General features: G+C 34.7%; 1 protein-coding gene across 4 annotated transcripts in view; it reads left to right on the top strand.

Moving 5' to 3' along the window:
* Dmd (dystrophin) overlaps window positions 1-15,839 on the top strand; it is a 2,293,239-nt gene that overhangs the window by 764,773 nt on the left and 1,512,627 nt on the right. For all 4 annotated transcript variants that reach the window (XM_029473189.1, XM_021152893.1, XM_029473188.1 and 1 more), the window contains exons 8-9: window positions 10,788-10,972; window positions 12,098-12,229. In XM_029473189.1, coding sequence (XP_029329049.1) covers window positions 10,788-10,972; window positions 12,098-12,229 — 317 coding nt within the window. The remainder of the gene's footprint in view (window positions 1-10,787; window positions 10,973-12,097; window positions 12,230-15,839) is intronic.

Genomic DNA, 15,839 nt, shown 5'->3' on the forward strand with positions numbered 1-15,839 from the left:
CCCTGTAACTACTTCTATAGGTATTCTGTTCCCCATTCTAAGAAGGAGTGAAGTATCCACACTTTGGTCTTCCTTCTTCTTGAGTTTCATGTGTTTTGTAAATTGTATCTTGGGTAGTCTAAGTTTCTGGGCTACTATCCACTTATCAGTGAGTGCATATCATGTGTGTTCTTTTGTGATTGGGTTACCTAACTCAGGGTGTAGTTAGTTGATAATACAATGACATTATTCCTTTGACATAATTCTATCTGATGCAACTGAAAATTTTTTAAATTTCTTACTCAAATGATCAAAGATCAGAAGAATTAACCTAACATGTGTACATATACACAAAATTTATAAGTTTTATTACTGTCATATTGATCATATATGCAACAACTATATTTGCGATTTAAACTTAACATACTTAGGGCTCCAACTCTTACTCTCTTTTAATAATTATTCTATCCTGTTTAATGTTTGTAATATTGATAACAAATGCTTTTTTATTGTCATAAATAAAAATTTCATGGTTAAAAAATGTATTATTGTCTTCAGTTTTGATTTGTTTATGATTTTGATACTTACTGTCTCCAGTACTCCTATTTTTCTTTGCTGATATGCTGCATTGGATTATCTATTTCTGTGAAGTTTAAATTATGTTTTAATTTGGAAGATATGTATCATTCATACATATTACTGTATATATAATTGGGAAAGTCTAAATATATTACTGGAACCCTGAAAACCCCAAACCATGCACAAATAAAATTGTGTTAATACTATCAAAAGCAGAATATGTCCCTGTGACTTAATATGCGCTTAAAACTTGCAAGTGCATTCACTGTGCTTCATCAGCATGTTTCCACTGATGCTTTAGATACTATGTGAATCCCAGCACTAATCTATTATGTTTCTGTTGGATGATTATAAAACTCAGCAGTAGTTCAAGAAAGTATCTTTTACTATCCATCGTATTATAATTTTGGAACTTTGTGTGTGACAAGATTTTGTTAAGCTTTGTACCACTTCAACTAGTGTAGCATGTGATACCTGGTGCTAGAACACTACCTATCATATGTGTTATATAGTATGTTATCAGTTACTTGTTTCTAAAAGTGGTATGTTATCAGATACTTGTTTCTAAAATGATTAATTTTATAGTTTCTGCCTTACACTTATAGTCATTGGCATATTTGTTTTACTATTGTTCTTGTACTCTTGGGCATATTACCAAATCCAAAAACATGCCAGATAGAACCACAATAATCAACTAAATTTGTGTAACTTGAGATAAACAAAACCATTTTGACATTATAATTTATCAATTATTACTTCTAATACTATGAAAATTTAAATATAGAAATACAGCATTTTGTTGTAGCTAAAAATATAGGACCTGAGCTTACTACTCAAATTTACATACTTTTTCTAGAAGTGGGGAAGAAAAAAATATGGCTAGGTCAAAAGAAAAGCACAATTCCAGCAGGTAACAATTAAGAAAGTAGAGTTAAATGGCAATATACCTTTTGCTCAGATGGTAATTCCCATAGTTCTTCCTACAATAGACATGTAGAAAGAATTGTAAGAAAGTACCAATATTTTTCTATAAATAGTCTGAGACTATAACTTATCAGCTTCAAATTGTCAGGTCAATTCAGTTTCTGTTCTTCCAGTTTTAAATGATATATAGTGAAAAGCTGTTCTGACATTTGCAGCACCTGAAAATTTTGTAAATGTAATTTAACAGGGTATACTCTCAATGAGTAACTGATGAAAATGATTACCTTTTTAATTTTATTGAGCTGAAAATATACAGATACAACATTTCATTGACATAATTTTCTCATGGGCAGTATTTGTTTATTGAAGAACTTTTCCAATTTATGAAGCATGGAATATCCATTAGAGTGAGATTTTTCCATTTAACTGATATTTCTGTGATTGTTGCTATTCATTATTTGTTCTAATAACATCTAAAATTAACAGGATAACAAATTTTATTCTAATCTCTTACCTAGAAGTCCAAGTTAGTATTGGAAAACTTCCACTGGTCATCTCTCCAGAGATTGCTTCCCTTTTCTAGAAGTTGTTATAATCTAATAGTTCAACAGTTAGGGGTGGAGCCTCATTTGTTCTTTATCTGTTCTACAATTTCATTTTGCCTAATATTGTGCAGGTCTTGGGCCAGGAAACTCAGCAGCTGTGAGTTTATCTGTGCAATCAATAGCCATGTAAAGTACAGAAGACAGACTGTTAATGTTTTGCCCTAAATAGGATGCCTTTGCCATCCATCTTACTAAGGCTCAGAAAATATCATAGAAGAGGAGGCAGAAAGAATATTTAATTGTTTATGTGAACATTTATTTATTTATATCTCTAACTTCAACTTTCATGATTTACCCTCCTTCAATGTAACTAAATGAATATAATTTCTTATATTTTAATACAGTAATTTTATCATCAATATAATTTTTACATGATATTATTTATAAAATTAAATACCTTATATTCAGATTGTGCTTGTGTATTAATGATTATCAGGATATTTTTAGTTAGCAGTAAAAATGACTAAATGATTTTTATTCCAGGGTCTTCTATAAAGACAGCAATATAGCTAAGAAAACAGGGATCTTGCCACTAGGCTGAATGAACTCAGTTCAATCTGTTACCCACATAGTTTAAAGAAATAACCAATTCTTTCAAGTTGTCCTCTGACTTCACATATGCACTCACAACACACAGACACACAGACACAGACACAAACACACAGAGAGAAAGAACACACAGAGACACACACACTAATGTAGAATTTTTATGTATATATAGGTTTCTTTCCTGTCTTTTCTTGTTGTTGTATTTATTTATTTATTTATTTATTTTTATTAAATATTTTCTGTATTTAAATTTCAAATGTTATCCCCGTTCCTAGTTTCCCCTCCAAAAACCCCCTCTCCCTTTCCCTCATCCCCTGCTCACCAACCTACCCATTCCTGCTTCTTAGCCCTGGTATTCCCCTATTCTGGGGCATATAAATCTCTCAGGACCAAGGGCCTGTGGATGGATCTGGAGGATATTATCCTAAGTAAGATAACCCAATCACAAAAGAACACACATGATATGCACTCACTGATAATTGGATATAAGTCCAGAAGCTTGGAATACTTATCATACAATTAGCAAAACACTCAAGAAAAAGGAAGCGAAAGTGTGGATACTTTGATCCTTCTTAGAAGGGAGAACAAAATTCCCATAGAAGGAGTTACAAAGACAAAGTGTGGAGCAGAGACTGAGGAATGACCATCCAGAAACTGCCCTATCTGGGGATCCATCCCATAAACAATCATCAAACCTAGACAATATGGTGGATGCCAACAAGTGCTTGCTGACAGGAACCTCATATAGCTGTTTCCTGAGAGGCTCTGCCAGTGCCTGATGAATACAGAGGTCAATGCTCACAACCAATCATTGGACTGAGCACAGGGTCCCCAATGAAGGAGCTAGAGAACGGACCCAAGGAGTTGAAGGGTTTTGCAGCCCCATAGGAAGAACAACAATATGAACTAACCAGTACCCCCAGAGCTCCCTGGGACTGGCTAAACCACCAACCACAGAAAACACATGGTAGGACTCATGGCTCTAGCTGCATATGTAGCAGAAGAGGATGGCCTAGTCTTTCTTTCTTTTTTTTTCTGTGGCAGGGTTTCTCTGTATAGCCCTGGCTGTCCTGGAACTCACTTTGTAGACCAGGCTGGCCTCAAACTCAGAAATTCGCCTGCCTCTGCCTCCCGAGTGCTGGGATTAAAGGCGTGTGCCACCACACCTGGCTGGCCTAATCTTTCTTATCTTTCTGTTCTTAAGTAATAAGCATTTTGAGCCACTGTTTTCTATATATGGCAGGATCATGGTGATAATTTTTTTTCTTGCTACATCATAAGCATATTGAGAAGAATAATTACATGTTTAAAAGAAGAAATGATTTACCACTCTACATCAATAAATAAAAAACATTGTTTTGTTTTTATTAGTGTTATTTAGAGAACTGAGTCATTTTCATCAGTGCAAATTATTTCCACAAATTTATTTTAAAGTCCTCTAATGAGAAACATTATTATTAAAGGATAGAAGCAATATTAGCAACAGTGCAAAAAATACTAAACATAGATCAATAATTAGTCTGGTGAAAGCATTTTTTTTCAGATTGCAAAGGAATTTAAAATTAGAGCCCCTGCACAGGTAATTATTTCTCATTTTGTTGTGCATTGTCATTTAGTGACTTGAAAATGGAAAATACACATATCTTGAAATCTGCACCAAATGTGAAATGTGAAAACTGAAAACAGTTGAATTCCTTAATGATTTAGTTAATGCTCTGATGTTGTCTACAAGCTGCCAAGTTTACCTTTTAGAAAACATTCCAGTAAAGCAAATTTAAACATTTGGAAATTTCAAATGATAGGCTAGTTCACTTCCTTTGGTGATTGTTTTTTAGCATTTATATCCATATGAATTGATATTTTTGCAACCACCAATTTAAATTTTGTTAGCATACATGTCCTTACAGTTTTACCCTAAAGTTGTCTGACCATATACTTTTCCTAGTGCACCCATGCCTCTTCTCTTTTGAAAAGTGAATTCACTATTTGCTTTGTTATTTTTGTTTGTTTGTTTGTTTGTTTTTTCTTATATTAACTCTATGGAAAATTCTACAAATTTGTTTTTATGATGGTGTCTGAATCGTAACCCGTAATTTAATTGAATAAATAAATCTTTTCTTTAAAAAAGGCTGTTCAATTATGTACTTTTAAACATATGTTATCTTTAAAATCTTGGTTCTTTCCTGTTAAATGTAATGGGCATTAAAATACAGTATTTTAATTTCTTCATTTCCCTGAGAAAAAAATCTGGCCTTTGATTTGGACGGTCTAGACATTTCAGAAGATTTCCCAGATGTATTTCAAGGTTACGCTTGGCAGCTGGCTAATCATATATTCCAGAATTTGACTGCCCAAGACAGAAATAGGTTTTTTTTTTTTTTTTTGGTTTTGAGAATTTTTGAAGGCATCATTTTTACACCAAACTCATTGACTTTTCAAGGGTGTGGGTACAATGAAGAGTAAATTTATGCAACTTTTTTGGTTACATCTCATTTGATCTTTGCAGATTCTTTCATTACAATGTAAAATATAATTACCTAACTATAGTATTGTGTGGACTCAATAGCAAGCATATATGAGGTAAAGATAAAGTAGATGATTATTTTCAATCTAGCAATATACTCACTTCATTCATAGAAATATTATTGGATGGAAAGTCTTCATTTCTAAAATTGTTATAGATGCCAACCTAAATTAGAAAATATATTGCTTATTGTGCTAAGGTACTGGCATAAATGTATTATTAAATATTCTTTAAAAACTTTATTTCAATGTCTCTATAATATCCTACTTAACAATATATTCAGTATTTCACTAATCTGGGAAGTTTTGCTTGTTTTTATATGAACAAAAGGTAAATGGATTTGTTTGCTAAGACCTGGTTTCATTTTTTCATCAAATTTACATGAAGTTTGATGTGAGATTCTGAACATTTCCTGTGGTTTTTCTAGCACTATCATTAGATGAAGATGGTCTTTTACTTCATAGATAAGGGAATAGAAACAAAATATTTTGAACACCTTTTATACACACACACACACACACGTAAACACACGTACACGAACATACACACATACATTGAAGAGGTGTAGTTTGAAGAAGTCTAGTTCTAAATTCAGAATATCTCCTTTAAATGAACTCTGCTCATATCTAATATATTCTCAATAATTAATTTACAAGGACAAATGAATGTCATATTTGAATTTCAGTAATGACTAAGCTATCCCTATATATTATAAACAAATCACAATACTTACTTTATTACTTACTCTCATTAAAAAAAAAATGATATTGATCAGCCAGTCTTTGAAATCAGGGTGTTTCAGAATCAGCCAGATGATATTTTCATGTTGAGTGCTTGCCTATTAATGAGGTTATTTCCAAGTTTTGAGGAGTAGGTACAGGATATGACAATATTCACAACTGGGAGAGGCTCAATATAGTTTTTAAACTCGATTTCTCAGACACTAATTCTGTTCTTAATGAATTTCCACTCTAAATTCAAGGTTTATTTGGTTCAAATTTACTCAAGCCTAGCAGAATTCCAGAAGGGTGTGGTTGCCACTGCTTTTGAAACATGATAACAATCCCAGAGGCAGAAAGTTTCTTTTCATTTTTTCTTTAGAGCTTTATTTATTATTTTAAATTAATTTATTTTTTACATTCTATATTCCATTCCCTGCCTCCTATCCATCCTCTGACTGCTCTACATCCCACACATCCTCCCCTCCCCCTATCTCCACGTGGATGTCCCCAGCCCCACCCCACCTGACTTCTAAACTCCCTGGAACCTTCAGTCTCTTGAGGGTTAGGTGCTTCATCTCTGAATGACACAGACCCAGAAGACCTCTACTGTATATGTGTTGGGGGTCTCATATTATCTGCTGTATGCTGTCTGTTTGGGGGTCCAGTAATTGAGAGATCTCGGGGGTCCAGATTAATTGAGACTGCTGGTCATCCTACAGGATCGTCCTTCTCCTCAGCTACTTTCAGCCTTCCCTAATTCAACAACAGGGGTCAGCTGCTTCTGTCCATTGGTTGGGTGCAAATATCTGTATCTGACTCTTTCAGCTGCTTGTTGGGTCTTTCGGAGGGCAGCCATGATAGTTCCCTTTTTGTGAGCTCTCCATAGCCTCAGTAATAGTGTCAGGCCTTGGGACCTCCTCTTGAGCTGGGTCCCACTTTGGGCCTGTTGCTGGACCTTCTTTTCCTCAGGCCCCTCTCCATTTCCATCTCTGTATTTCTTTCAGGCAGGAGCAATTATGGGTCAGAGATATGACTGTGGGATGACAACCACATCCCTCACTTGATACCCTGTCTTCCTGCTGGAGGTGGGCTCTATAATTTCCTTCTCCCTATTGTTAGGAATTTCATCTAAGGTCCTTCCCTTTGATTCTTAATTCTCTCACCTACCAGGTCTCTGGTGCTTTATGGAGGGTCCCCTCAACCTTCTATTTCCTGAGATTGCCTGTTTACATTCTTTCTGCTAACGCTCCAGGCTTCAGTCCTTTTCCCTCACCCAATACCAGATCAGGTTCCTCTCTGCTCTGCTTGCCCACTTCCCCCTAACCCCATCCACTTTCCCTCTCAGGTCCCTCCCTTCCTCCGCACTTGTGACTGCTTTCTTCTCTCTCCCAAGTAGGACTGACACATCCTCATTTGGGCACTTCAGCTTGTTGACCTTTTTGAGTTCTGTGAACTGTATCTTGGGTATTCTGTACTTTTATTTTCTGCTAATATTCATTTATTAGTGAATACATACCATGCACGTGCATTTGGGTCTGAGTTACCTCACTCAGGATATTTTCTAGTTCCATCCATTTGCCTGCACAACTTAATTGTTACTTGCTATAGTAGCTATGGAACCGCCAATGCTCAGCTGTCTTCCTCTGCATTATCCTTCATTTTATGCAAAATTTATTAGTCCCTTTAAAAAGCAAGCTGAAAACTGGATGATGTTACTTGTATCATTTTTTAAGAATATTTTATTATCATCCCGTTCATTTAATTGCCTGTTTACAGTGAAGTTAACTCATTCCTTTTCTTTCCCCCAGTTTTATCTACACAAATCCAGTCTGCACATACTAGTCTTACTTTCCGAAAGTTATCATAGTATTATAGTATTGTTTAAAAGTAACCATTGCTTACTATGTTGACTGAAGGGCAGCTCTTTCATTTGCTGTAGTTTCTCTCTTCACTGTGTAGTCTCTTTTGCTCTCCTGAAGATTTTCAGTGTGTTGATATCCTGTGTGTCAGTTCTTCCAATTATGTTCTAATTTCTTGTATCCAACCAGAAAGTCATTACCTGTGACAGATCTTGAAGTATTACTTGTGATTCCTATATTAGACATATTGATTCATTTTGAGTGGAGTTGTTTATGGTTTTTCTGTTTTCCTTTTCATGTATTCCTGTGTGTGTGTGTGGTTGTGTGTGAAAGTATATTTGTGTGCGGGGTGGCAGTGTTCATGAATCCATTCAGACAGAGGCCCAAATTTCTTGTCTACAATCATCTTTAATCTCTCTCTCTCTCTCTCTCTCTCTCTCTCTCTCTCTCTCTCTCTCTCTCTCAGTTTTTCGAGACAGGGTTTCTCTGTGTAGCCACGGCTGTCCTGGAACTCACTCTGTAGACCAGCCAGGCCTCAAATTCAGAAATCTTCCTGCCCCTGCCTCCCAAGTGCTGGAATTAAAGGTGTGCACCACCATCGCCCGGCTATCTTTAATCACTCTTTTACATTATCTAATGTGGCCAGGTCTCTCAAACTCAAGAAACTAAACATGTGCTTAGTCTTGCTATCAACTTTTCCCAGAAATCCTCTAGTTCTGCCTTCATAAGACTGTAATTACAGATGAACTACCACAACCACTGGACATTTATGCAGTTTCTAGTTCATGGGATCTAAATTCTTGTCCTCGTGCTTGAGCAGCAAGTGCTTAGAACAATGACTTTTTTTTATGTTTTCACAATTCATACTGTATATGAATTTCTTTTACCCATCTATTATCCACTCTTATTCTATTTCTCTACCTCAAACCTTTATTATTCCTCAGAATTCCCTTATACTTTGAAGTTTATTTCAAGTTTGACCTACTTTGTTTAATTGGGATTCATTGCATAGGCACAAGTAGGGTTTACTTACAGTATCCTGGGAAACTTATCAGTGGCTCCATCATTGAAATGAATGACATGATTTTTCCCATCACCCATGAACTGTCCATAGTCCCTCAGTAAGAAGTGTATCCTCATTTTTATCCCATCCATGAATGAAAGAGTGGTGGCTATATCAATCTTCTGAGGGCTTTATGCTTTGGAAGCTGCAGTTAATTTGTGAGTGAAATAGTTACACCATGTCTATAAGATACAACATTCCTACTCAAACTCTGGCTCCTAACTCTGTGCTCCCTCTTCTGCAATATGCCTAGAGCTTTGCAGGGGGTAATACAGATATCCTATTTAGAGACAAATGCGAGGGGCAAACATTTAGTTTCATCTTTTCACCTATTTATATCCACTTGTTTCCAATCAGTACTTTTTAATTAAGCATTGGAAATTTTGTACATATTTAACTGGCTGTATGCATGAGGGTTGAATTCCAAGTCTTCTACTATTCATTTCTATGTCTGATTCCTTAATAGGACATATACTCTAGTGTTACTAAGCCTCTGAAATATCTCTTATTGCCAAGAATTACAATGTTTCCAAGAATCTCTATAAAAACTATGGAAATGACAAAGACAGTTGTCTACCTAGACAGTCAACCAAGATACACATAACATTTTTAAATGTGTTCCATAGGTAGAATAGCTTATACAAGAGTTGAATCATATATACATAGTATGTTGTAACAACATAATCCTAAATGTGTATTAATACACAAAGTCCATACTAAACATAAAATGTTTAGTTTGTTAATGGTCTTTAGTCTAAAATTAGATTCAGTAATCTACCCTTTTATCCTACTATTCCTATATCTCCAAAGTGTTTGTGGTTGGACAAGACAACCGAGTAAGAGTGAAATAGTCTCAAGAGCAATAAAAAGAGCCAGAGAAGTACCCTTCCCACTGTTAAGAGACCTACAAAAATCACCAAGCCATTGAGGCAGTGTATGGCCTGGACTTCCTCTTGTGGCAGGAGCCTTAACTTAAACCAGACATTGGATGACAATTCCCACATGTTTTGCACCAGCATTGCCCTAGCACATTTCATAGGCAGGGTAAATTATAGGATTGTAGGTTGACTGTTCTGTAGCTGGGTTGGTGTGCAGGTTCTCTTTCCACAGCTTGCGGAGTACCTTTCCATGCTAAAGAGCCTGGAGCACAGGAGCAAAGGCCCTTGTAGGCATTACCTTGACCTCTTTACATTCCAGGAGCTATGTTGACGCTGTTCTTGGCAATGATATCCTGCTGTCAGTTTTCAGAGAGTGAGCCTCTGTCTTAGCATTAGTGTAGAATCCATGAGGATGAACCAAATGAGGAATCCTAGTACTGGAGGATATGGAGTCTGATCTGGCCATCTTTTGTAGCCAGGCAAGACTTCTAGTGGTGGTACTGGGTTATATTCTGTAGAGTTCTTGGCTGAGGAGGTCCCATGGAGATTCCAAAGCAACCAAGGCTGATGTTATTTTCATATTTATTGGTAAAATACAAGGCTCATTTTAAGACAGAGATATTTTGTTCTGCATATAAATTTATAAGAGAAAAAGTGATTAAGAGGTTTAAAGCATTAAGCCTTTCCTATAATTATTTAATTATAAATGCAAAATTTTAATTAACATACCAATATAACTTTTCATAGAAAGGAAATGTAATTAAAAATAGTTTATTATCTAATGAAAGCTACTCACTTAGATTAGCTAGTTTTGGCAATTTTACTTAGGAGATAAAGTATTATAGAATGAAGTTTTTATGTGACCAAGAAAAAGAAATTAACTTTAGTGCTCATCTCATTGGTTTGCCAAATTGCAAGGACATTTTAGGCCTGATTATCATGTTAGGCCTGATTATCATGTTCTAATTAGTCTCTAGAGGACGTTCATGGACAAACAAGTGCTCATTAATCTGTCTTCTTCCTGTAACATTGATTTGTTCATTACCCTTTCAGAGTCTCAAATATAGAAACCAAAAATTGATATGTGCTGTTAATGTGCTTACAGATGTTGCTACCACTTATCCAGACAAGAAATCCATCTTAATGTACATCACATCACTCTTTCAAGTTTTGCCACAACAAGTGAGCATTGAAGCCATTCAAGAAGTGGAAATGTTGCCCAGGCCATCTTCAAAAGTAACTAGAGAAGAACATTTTCAATTACATCACCAGATGCATTACTCTCAACAGGTAAAATGGGGCCACTTATATGAGAGAGGTTTTTAATTTTATGTTAATTGTTAGGTATAACTTTCACATACATGTATGTAATATGTATACTTTTATGTATGTAGTAGTATTTATGTGTGTGTAGCATTTCATTTGTACAAGAAGACTCTATAAACCTTGTAAACCTCATGTGACACATACAGTATTATTTTCACAGAATGTTATTAAATGCATAACTATCAGTATGTAAGGTATTAAATCAATTTACAACATATGGCATATTATGTTTCTACTGTATAAAGTGATATAAAACTAAAGAAAATCGCATATATGCATTAAACAGGTTTGCCATCAATCATGGTAAAGTGCAGAAAGCAAGTAAAAGAGAAAGGGCAAGCTTTTTGTTCAAAACTGAGTTTTAAGTATGTGGTGTCAACTTTATGACTTAATAGTTTTTGTTTATTAAAGGTAACATTTTAAATATCATATTTTACATCCTGCTTACAACCTATTAAATAAAAAATATATGTGTATATGCTAAAACTGTTTCATCATTGTGATAAGTACAAAGGAATTCTATTAATTAGATTTCTTTTCTAATTCTCAACAGTAGGTATCCTGGGTGTCTTATTTTCTTAAAGAAAATCAATGTTGAGAAAGCCTTTAACAACATTTTGCTGAAGGACTTAAAAGTTCTTGGGCCTAATTTTTCAGTCTCTAGAGCTAGTTCTATTTTTATGCTCATGAAAGCTTCAGTCCATACCAAGATATCGACCTGATGAATTCTGGCTTTATTTACTTTGGGTTCAGAGGAAATTGCTTTTGGGTGCCTGTTTTTTTTTTTTGCCAGATCTTAAAATCTCATGCTATAGTTATATGCTGGAGTTATATCCCTGTGGAAACTGAGTGTTAAATCCTACCTTCATTATCTTCTCAGTGTTTTTCCTTTCCATAAAGAGCAAAGATGTGATTTTTTCCATTAAAATATATTAGATTTTACTGTCATTTGTTTGCTTAATGTTAAATGTTTCATTTCAACCTTTGAATTTAATGTTTTGTTTTCTAGTGAGTTTGACAGAAGTTCTTTCCAATCACTAATTCCATTGTTACTCTTCTCTCTCCTTCTCTTCTCCAACCTACTTCCAGATCACAGTCAGTCTAGCACAGGGCTATGAACAAACTTCTGCATCTCCTAAGCCTCGATTCAAGAGTTATGCCTTCACACAGGCTGCTTATGTTGCCACCTCTGATTCCACACAGAGCCCCTATCCTTCACAGGTCTGTCAATATTTACTCTCTCTCTCTCTCTTCCTTAAAGATCAGGGAAATTCTTCCCAGAAAACGTAACCATTCTTTTACTTGTTTGAAGACTTTATTGTTGTCTTTCTTTCTTTTTTTTTTACTCCTCCAGAGATGTTTGGTTTTTCATCCTATTATTAAATCCTCTCGCATATTGCTGTTGTCATGAGGCCTATCTAGGGTTAATAAAAGTCGATTCTTAGAAGGTGGATCTCAATAGTAACCTTAGATTCCTAATATAATTATAGTTACAAGAGTCTCTATTACAAAATCTACCAATGTTTACAAAGAAGCAGAATCTCATTTAAAACTTATGTGTGAAACTCATTTAAAATCTCTGAATATATAAATAATATGTACTAATCATATTCATTTCATTGTTTGGGGGGATTATTTTTAGATGCCTAGTTATCTTATATATAAATGACATATCCTCAAATATATATATATATATATATACACATACACATATATACATACACACACAAACACACACACACATATATATATAATTTTAATAGTATTTATAAGAAAAAGTTTCATGCAGACAACTTAAAATTCTGTGCAACCTTTAACACTTTTTTTTTTCAAGAGAGAATTTTCTAGTGAGTTTTCTACCATTTCAACATAGAAAACCTAAAAATATAGGAAAAACGACCCATATGTGAGTATGAAATGAAGTATACTAGAATTTTCTAGCATTATATTCAAGAAGAAAGCTTTATTTGGCTTAGATGAGCAATTTGAGACATCTTAAGGAAGAGACTTTCATCAGACCTACACGAGGAATGATGAATTAGCATTATAGGCCTAATCTAATCATATTGGTATATTTAAAGTACACATTTTAGGAGACTCATTAACTTTTTTTTTCATGTTATTGCACTTAATTATCGATCTATGTATCAGCTCATTGGCAGATGAGGCTCAATGTTGTATACCATGAAAGATTTCCCACAAAGGAAGCATCTGTTTAGAGGCAGAGTTAAGACTTTTCAGCAAGGACAGTTTTCTTACAATGCTGAGTAAAGATGTCTGAAAAAGAAAGTGTGTTTCACTGTCCTACATTTTAGGCTTTACAAATACTTGTTCTGTAATTTCAAACAAGTGTCTTCAACAGTTTCTTCCTTATCAATAAATACGAACAGAACATGACCCTGCCTGTTATTGAGGGCTTATATCAATGTCTTTGGCATGAGAAATACTATTTTTACTGTCATTTTCAGTTTAAATTTATCCCCCCTTCTCTCCACACATCCAACCTCTTAACTCTGTTTTATCTCCTTCCCATGGAAACGACTAAGATTTAAGGGATATATCCAACATTCTGAAACAAAGAAGCATAAGCCAAGACAAAGATAGAAGAATTTTCTCCCTCATTATCACTTTACTGAGCTAGTTTCTAGGTTTTCTCTAATGCCTGTTCTGGCAGCACTTTTTCCCCTCATTACCACTTCATTAAGACCTTGCCTGGATATAACTTCTTAATGAAACAGTTGCAAATGATCTTACAATCTGCAGGCTCATTTTGTTCACTTTACCTTTGTCTAAATATTACTAAATATATGATATTTCATAAAATACAGTGCATTTGTTTTATAGGATACAAACTGCTGAACTAAGCCTAATGTTTGTCTTTCAACAAAAGAATCCCCTACTGATTTTGAAATTCTCTCCTACCTTTGTTGAAACTTAAATTGTAAGAGTAGAGCAATGATGTGTTGTGATTATTGCTAAAAGAAGCACATTATAAGTTGATACTGTATACAGATTTGAGAACATTGTTTCCACACTATCAGAGTGTTCATTGTTGTCTCTGGATGACTGAGCCTACTTGTCATACTTGCAGTGAACTTAAGATTCGTTGGAATAGATTACACCAGGTTTTATGCAAGTAATTGAGGATATGTGGGTAAATACCAATTTAAATTTTTGTTATAAGACAATGCTGAGCAAGTATACTAGTCAGGGTTCTCTAGAGTCACAGGATTTATGGATAGTTTCTATATAGTAAAGGAATTTATTGATGATTTACAGTCTGCAGCCCAATTCCCAACAATGGTTCAGTAATAGCTGTGAATGAAAGTCCAAGGATCTAGCAGTTATTCAGTCTCACACAGCAAGCAGGCAAAGGANCAAGAGCAAGACTCCCTTCTTCCAATATCCTTATATTGTCTCCAGCAGAAGGTGTAGCCCAGATTAAAGGTGTGCTCCAACACACCTTTAATCCCAGATGAAAGGTGCAGCCCAGATTAAAGGTGACACACCTTTAATCCCGGATGACCTTGACCTCGGAGATTTAATCTTCTGGAATCCATATCCACTATGCCTCAAGATCTCCATACCAAGATCCAGATCAGAAACTTCTATCTCCAAGCCTCCAGATAAGGGTCACTGGTGAGCCTTCCAATTCTGGATTGTAGTTTATTCCAAATATAGTCAAGTTGACAACCAGGAATATCCACTACAGCAGGTAACTTTCATGTGTAAAAAAAAACATAAACATCAATTAACTTTACTGGTCTCAATATCTCAGATAACTCCATTATGTACATCTGACTCAAACCTGAATTTTTTGCTTAACTTATTGAAGTATTGTGACCTAGGTCCAAATACCAAATACAAATGATTTAGGCTGTTCATTGTATCATCTACCTCTCGTAGATGAGTGATAATCATTTTATAGCTCTACTCAATTCCTATTCTTATGACTTTGCTTATCACATGTACTTGGTTCTTTTCTTATATTTTAAAAGTCTACAATAATGTTTAATCATTGGGTTTCTCAATGGATCCGTATCCCATCTAAAATTCCTGCATGTAGACACAGCATTGGCATGGTTTCTTTCCCTGAAAGCCTTAAGATGTTTTGCTTCTTAATATATTTCCTTTTACCAACTGCCGTCTGTAGACTTTACCTTATTTTTTCAATAAATAAATATTCTTAGTGACTGAAAATGTCATTTATATTGGTGTCTTCTATCAGTGAGAATTTTCAGAACATTTTAACTCTGGAAGTCCATAACTCTTTTCTGAATTGTTCTGAATATTCTGTTTGTTTATAATTTGCTATTTTGTCTTCCATCACTCTTAGCATAGAAATATATAGGGCAGTTTCCTGTTTTTAATCTGCCTATGGATTATTTTATCATTGCAATTTAGTCAAGTCTTCAATCTATGTGTAAACTACCAAAGTATCTATGCTTTACTATTCTTAGTCTCTACTTATAGCTACATTTCTAGCACAATTCAACAATTTTTTATGCTTATAAATCTCAGCATGTCCTCATGTAAACTTTGTTGCATTTCTCACAATCTTTTTATTTATTTATTTATTTATTTTTGGTCCTTCTTGTTTTTGGAATGAGGATATGACTCAGCTATGTTTGTGGCTTTCACATGAAACATATACTTTCATCTCTATATTGATCCTGTACTCAATAATGAAACAAACTTAGTCAATCCTTTGTTTTTACCTCATTTCTCCATTAAATTACATGCATTCAATTTTCTTTCTGCTTCTATGGCTAAAGCTTTCTCTCTCTCTCTCTCTCTCTCTCTCTCTCTCTCTCTCTCTCTCTCTCTCTCT

The sequence above is a fragment of the Mus caroli genome, chromosome X (assembly GCF_900094665.2).
Source record: "Mus caroli chromosome X, CAROLI_EIJ_v1.1, whole genome shotgun sequence".
Classification (NCBI taxonomy): Eukaryota; Metazoa; Chordata; class Mammalia; order Rodentia; family Muridae; genus Mus; species Mus caroli.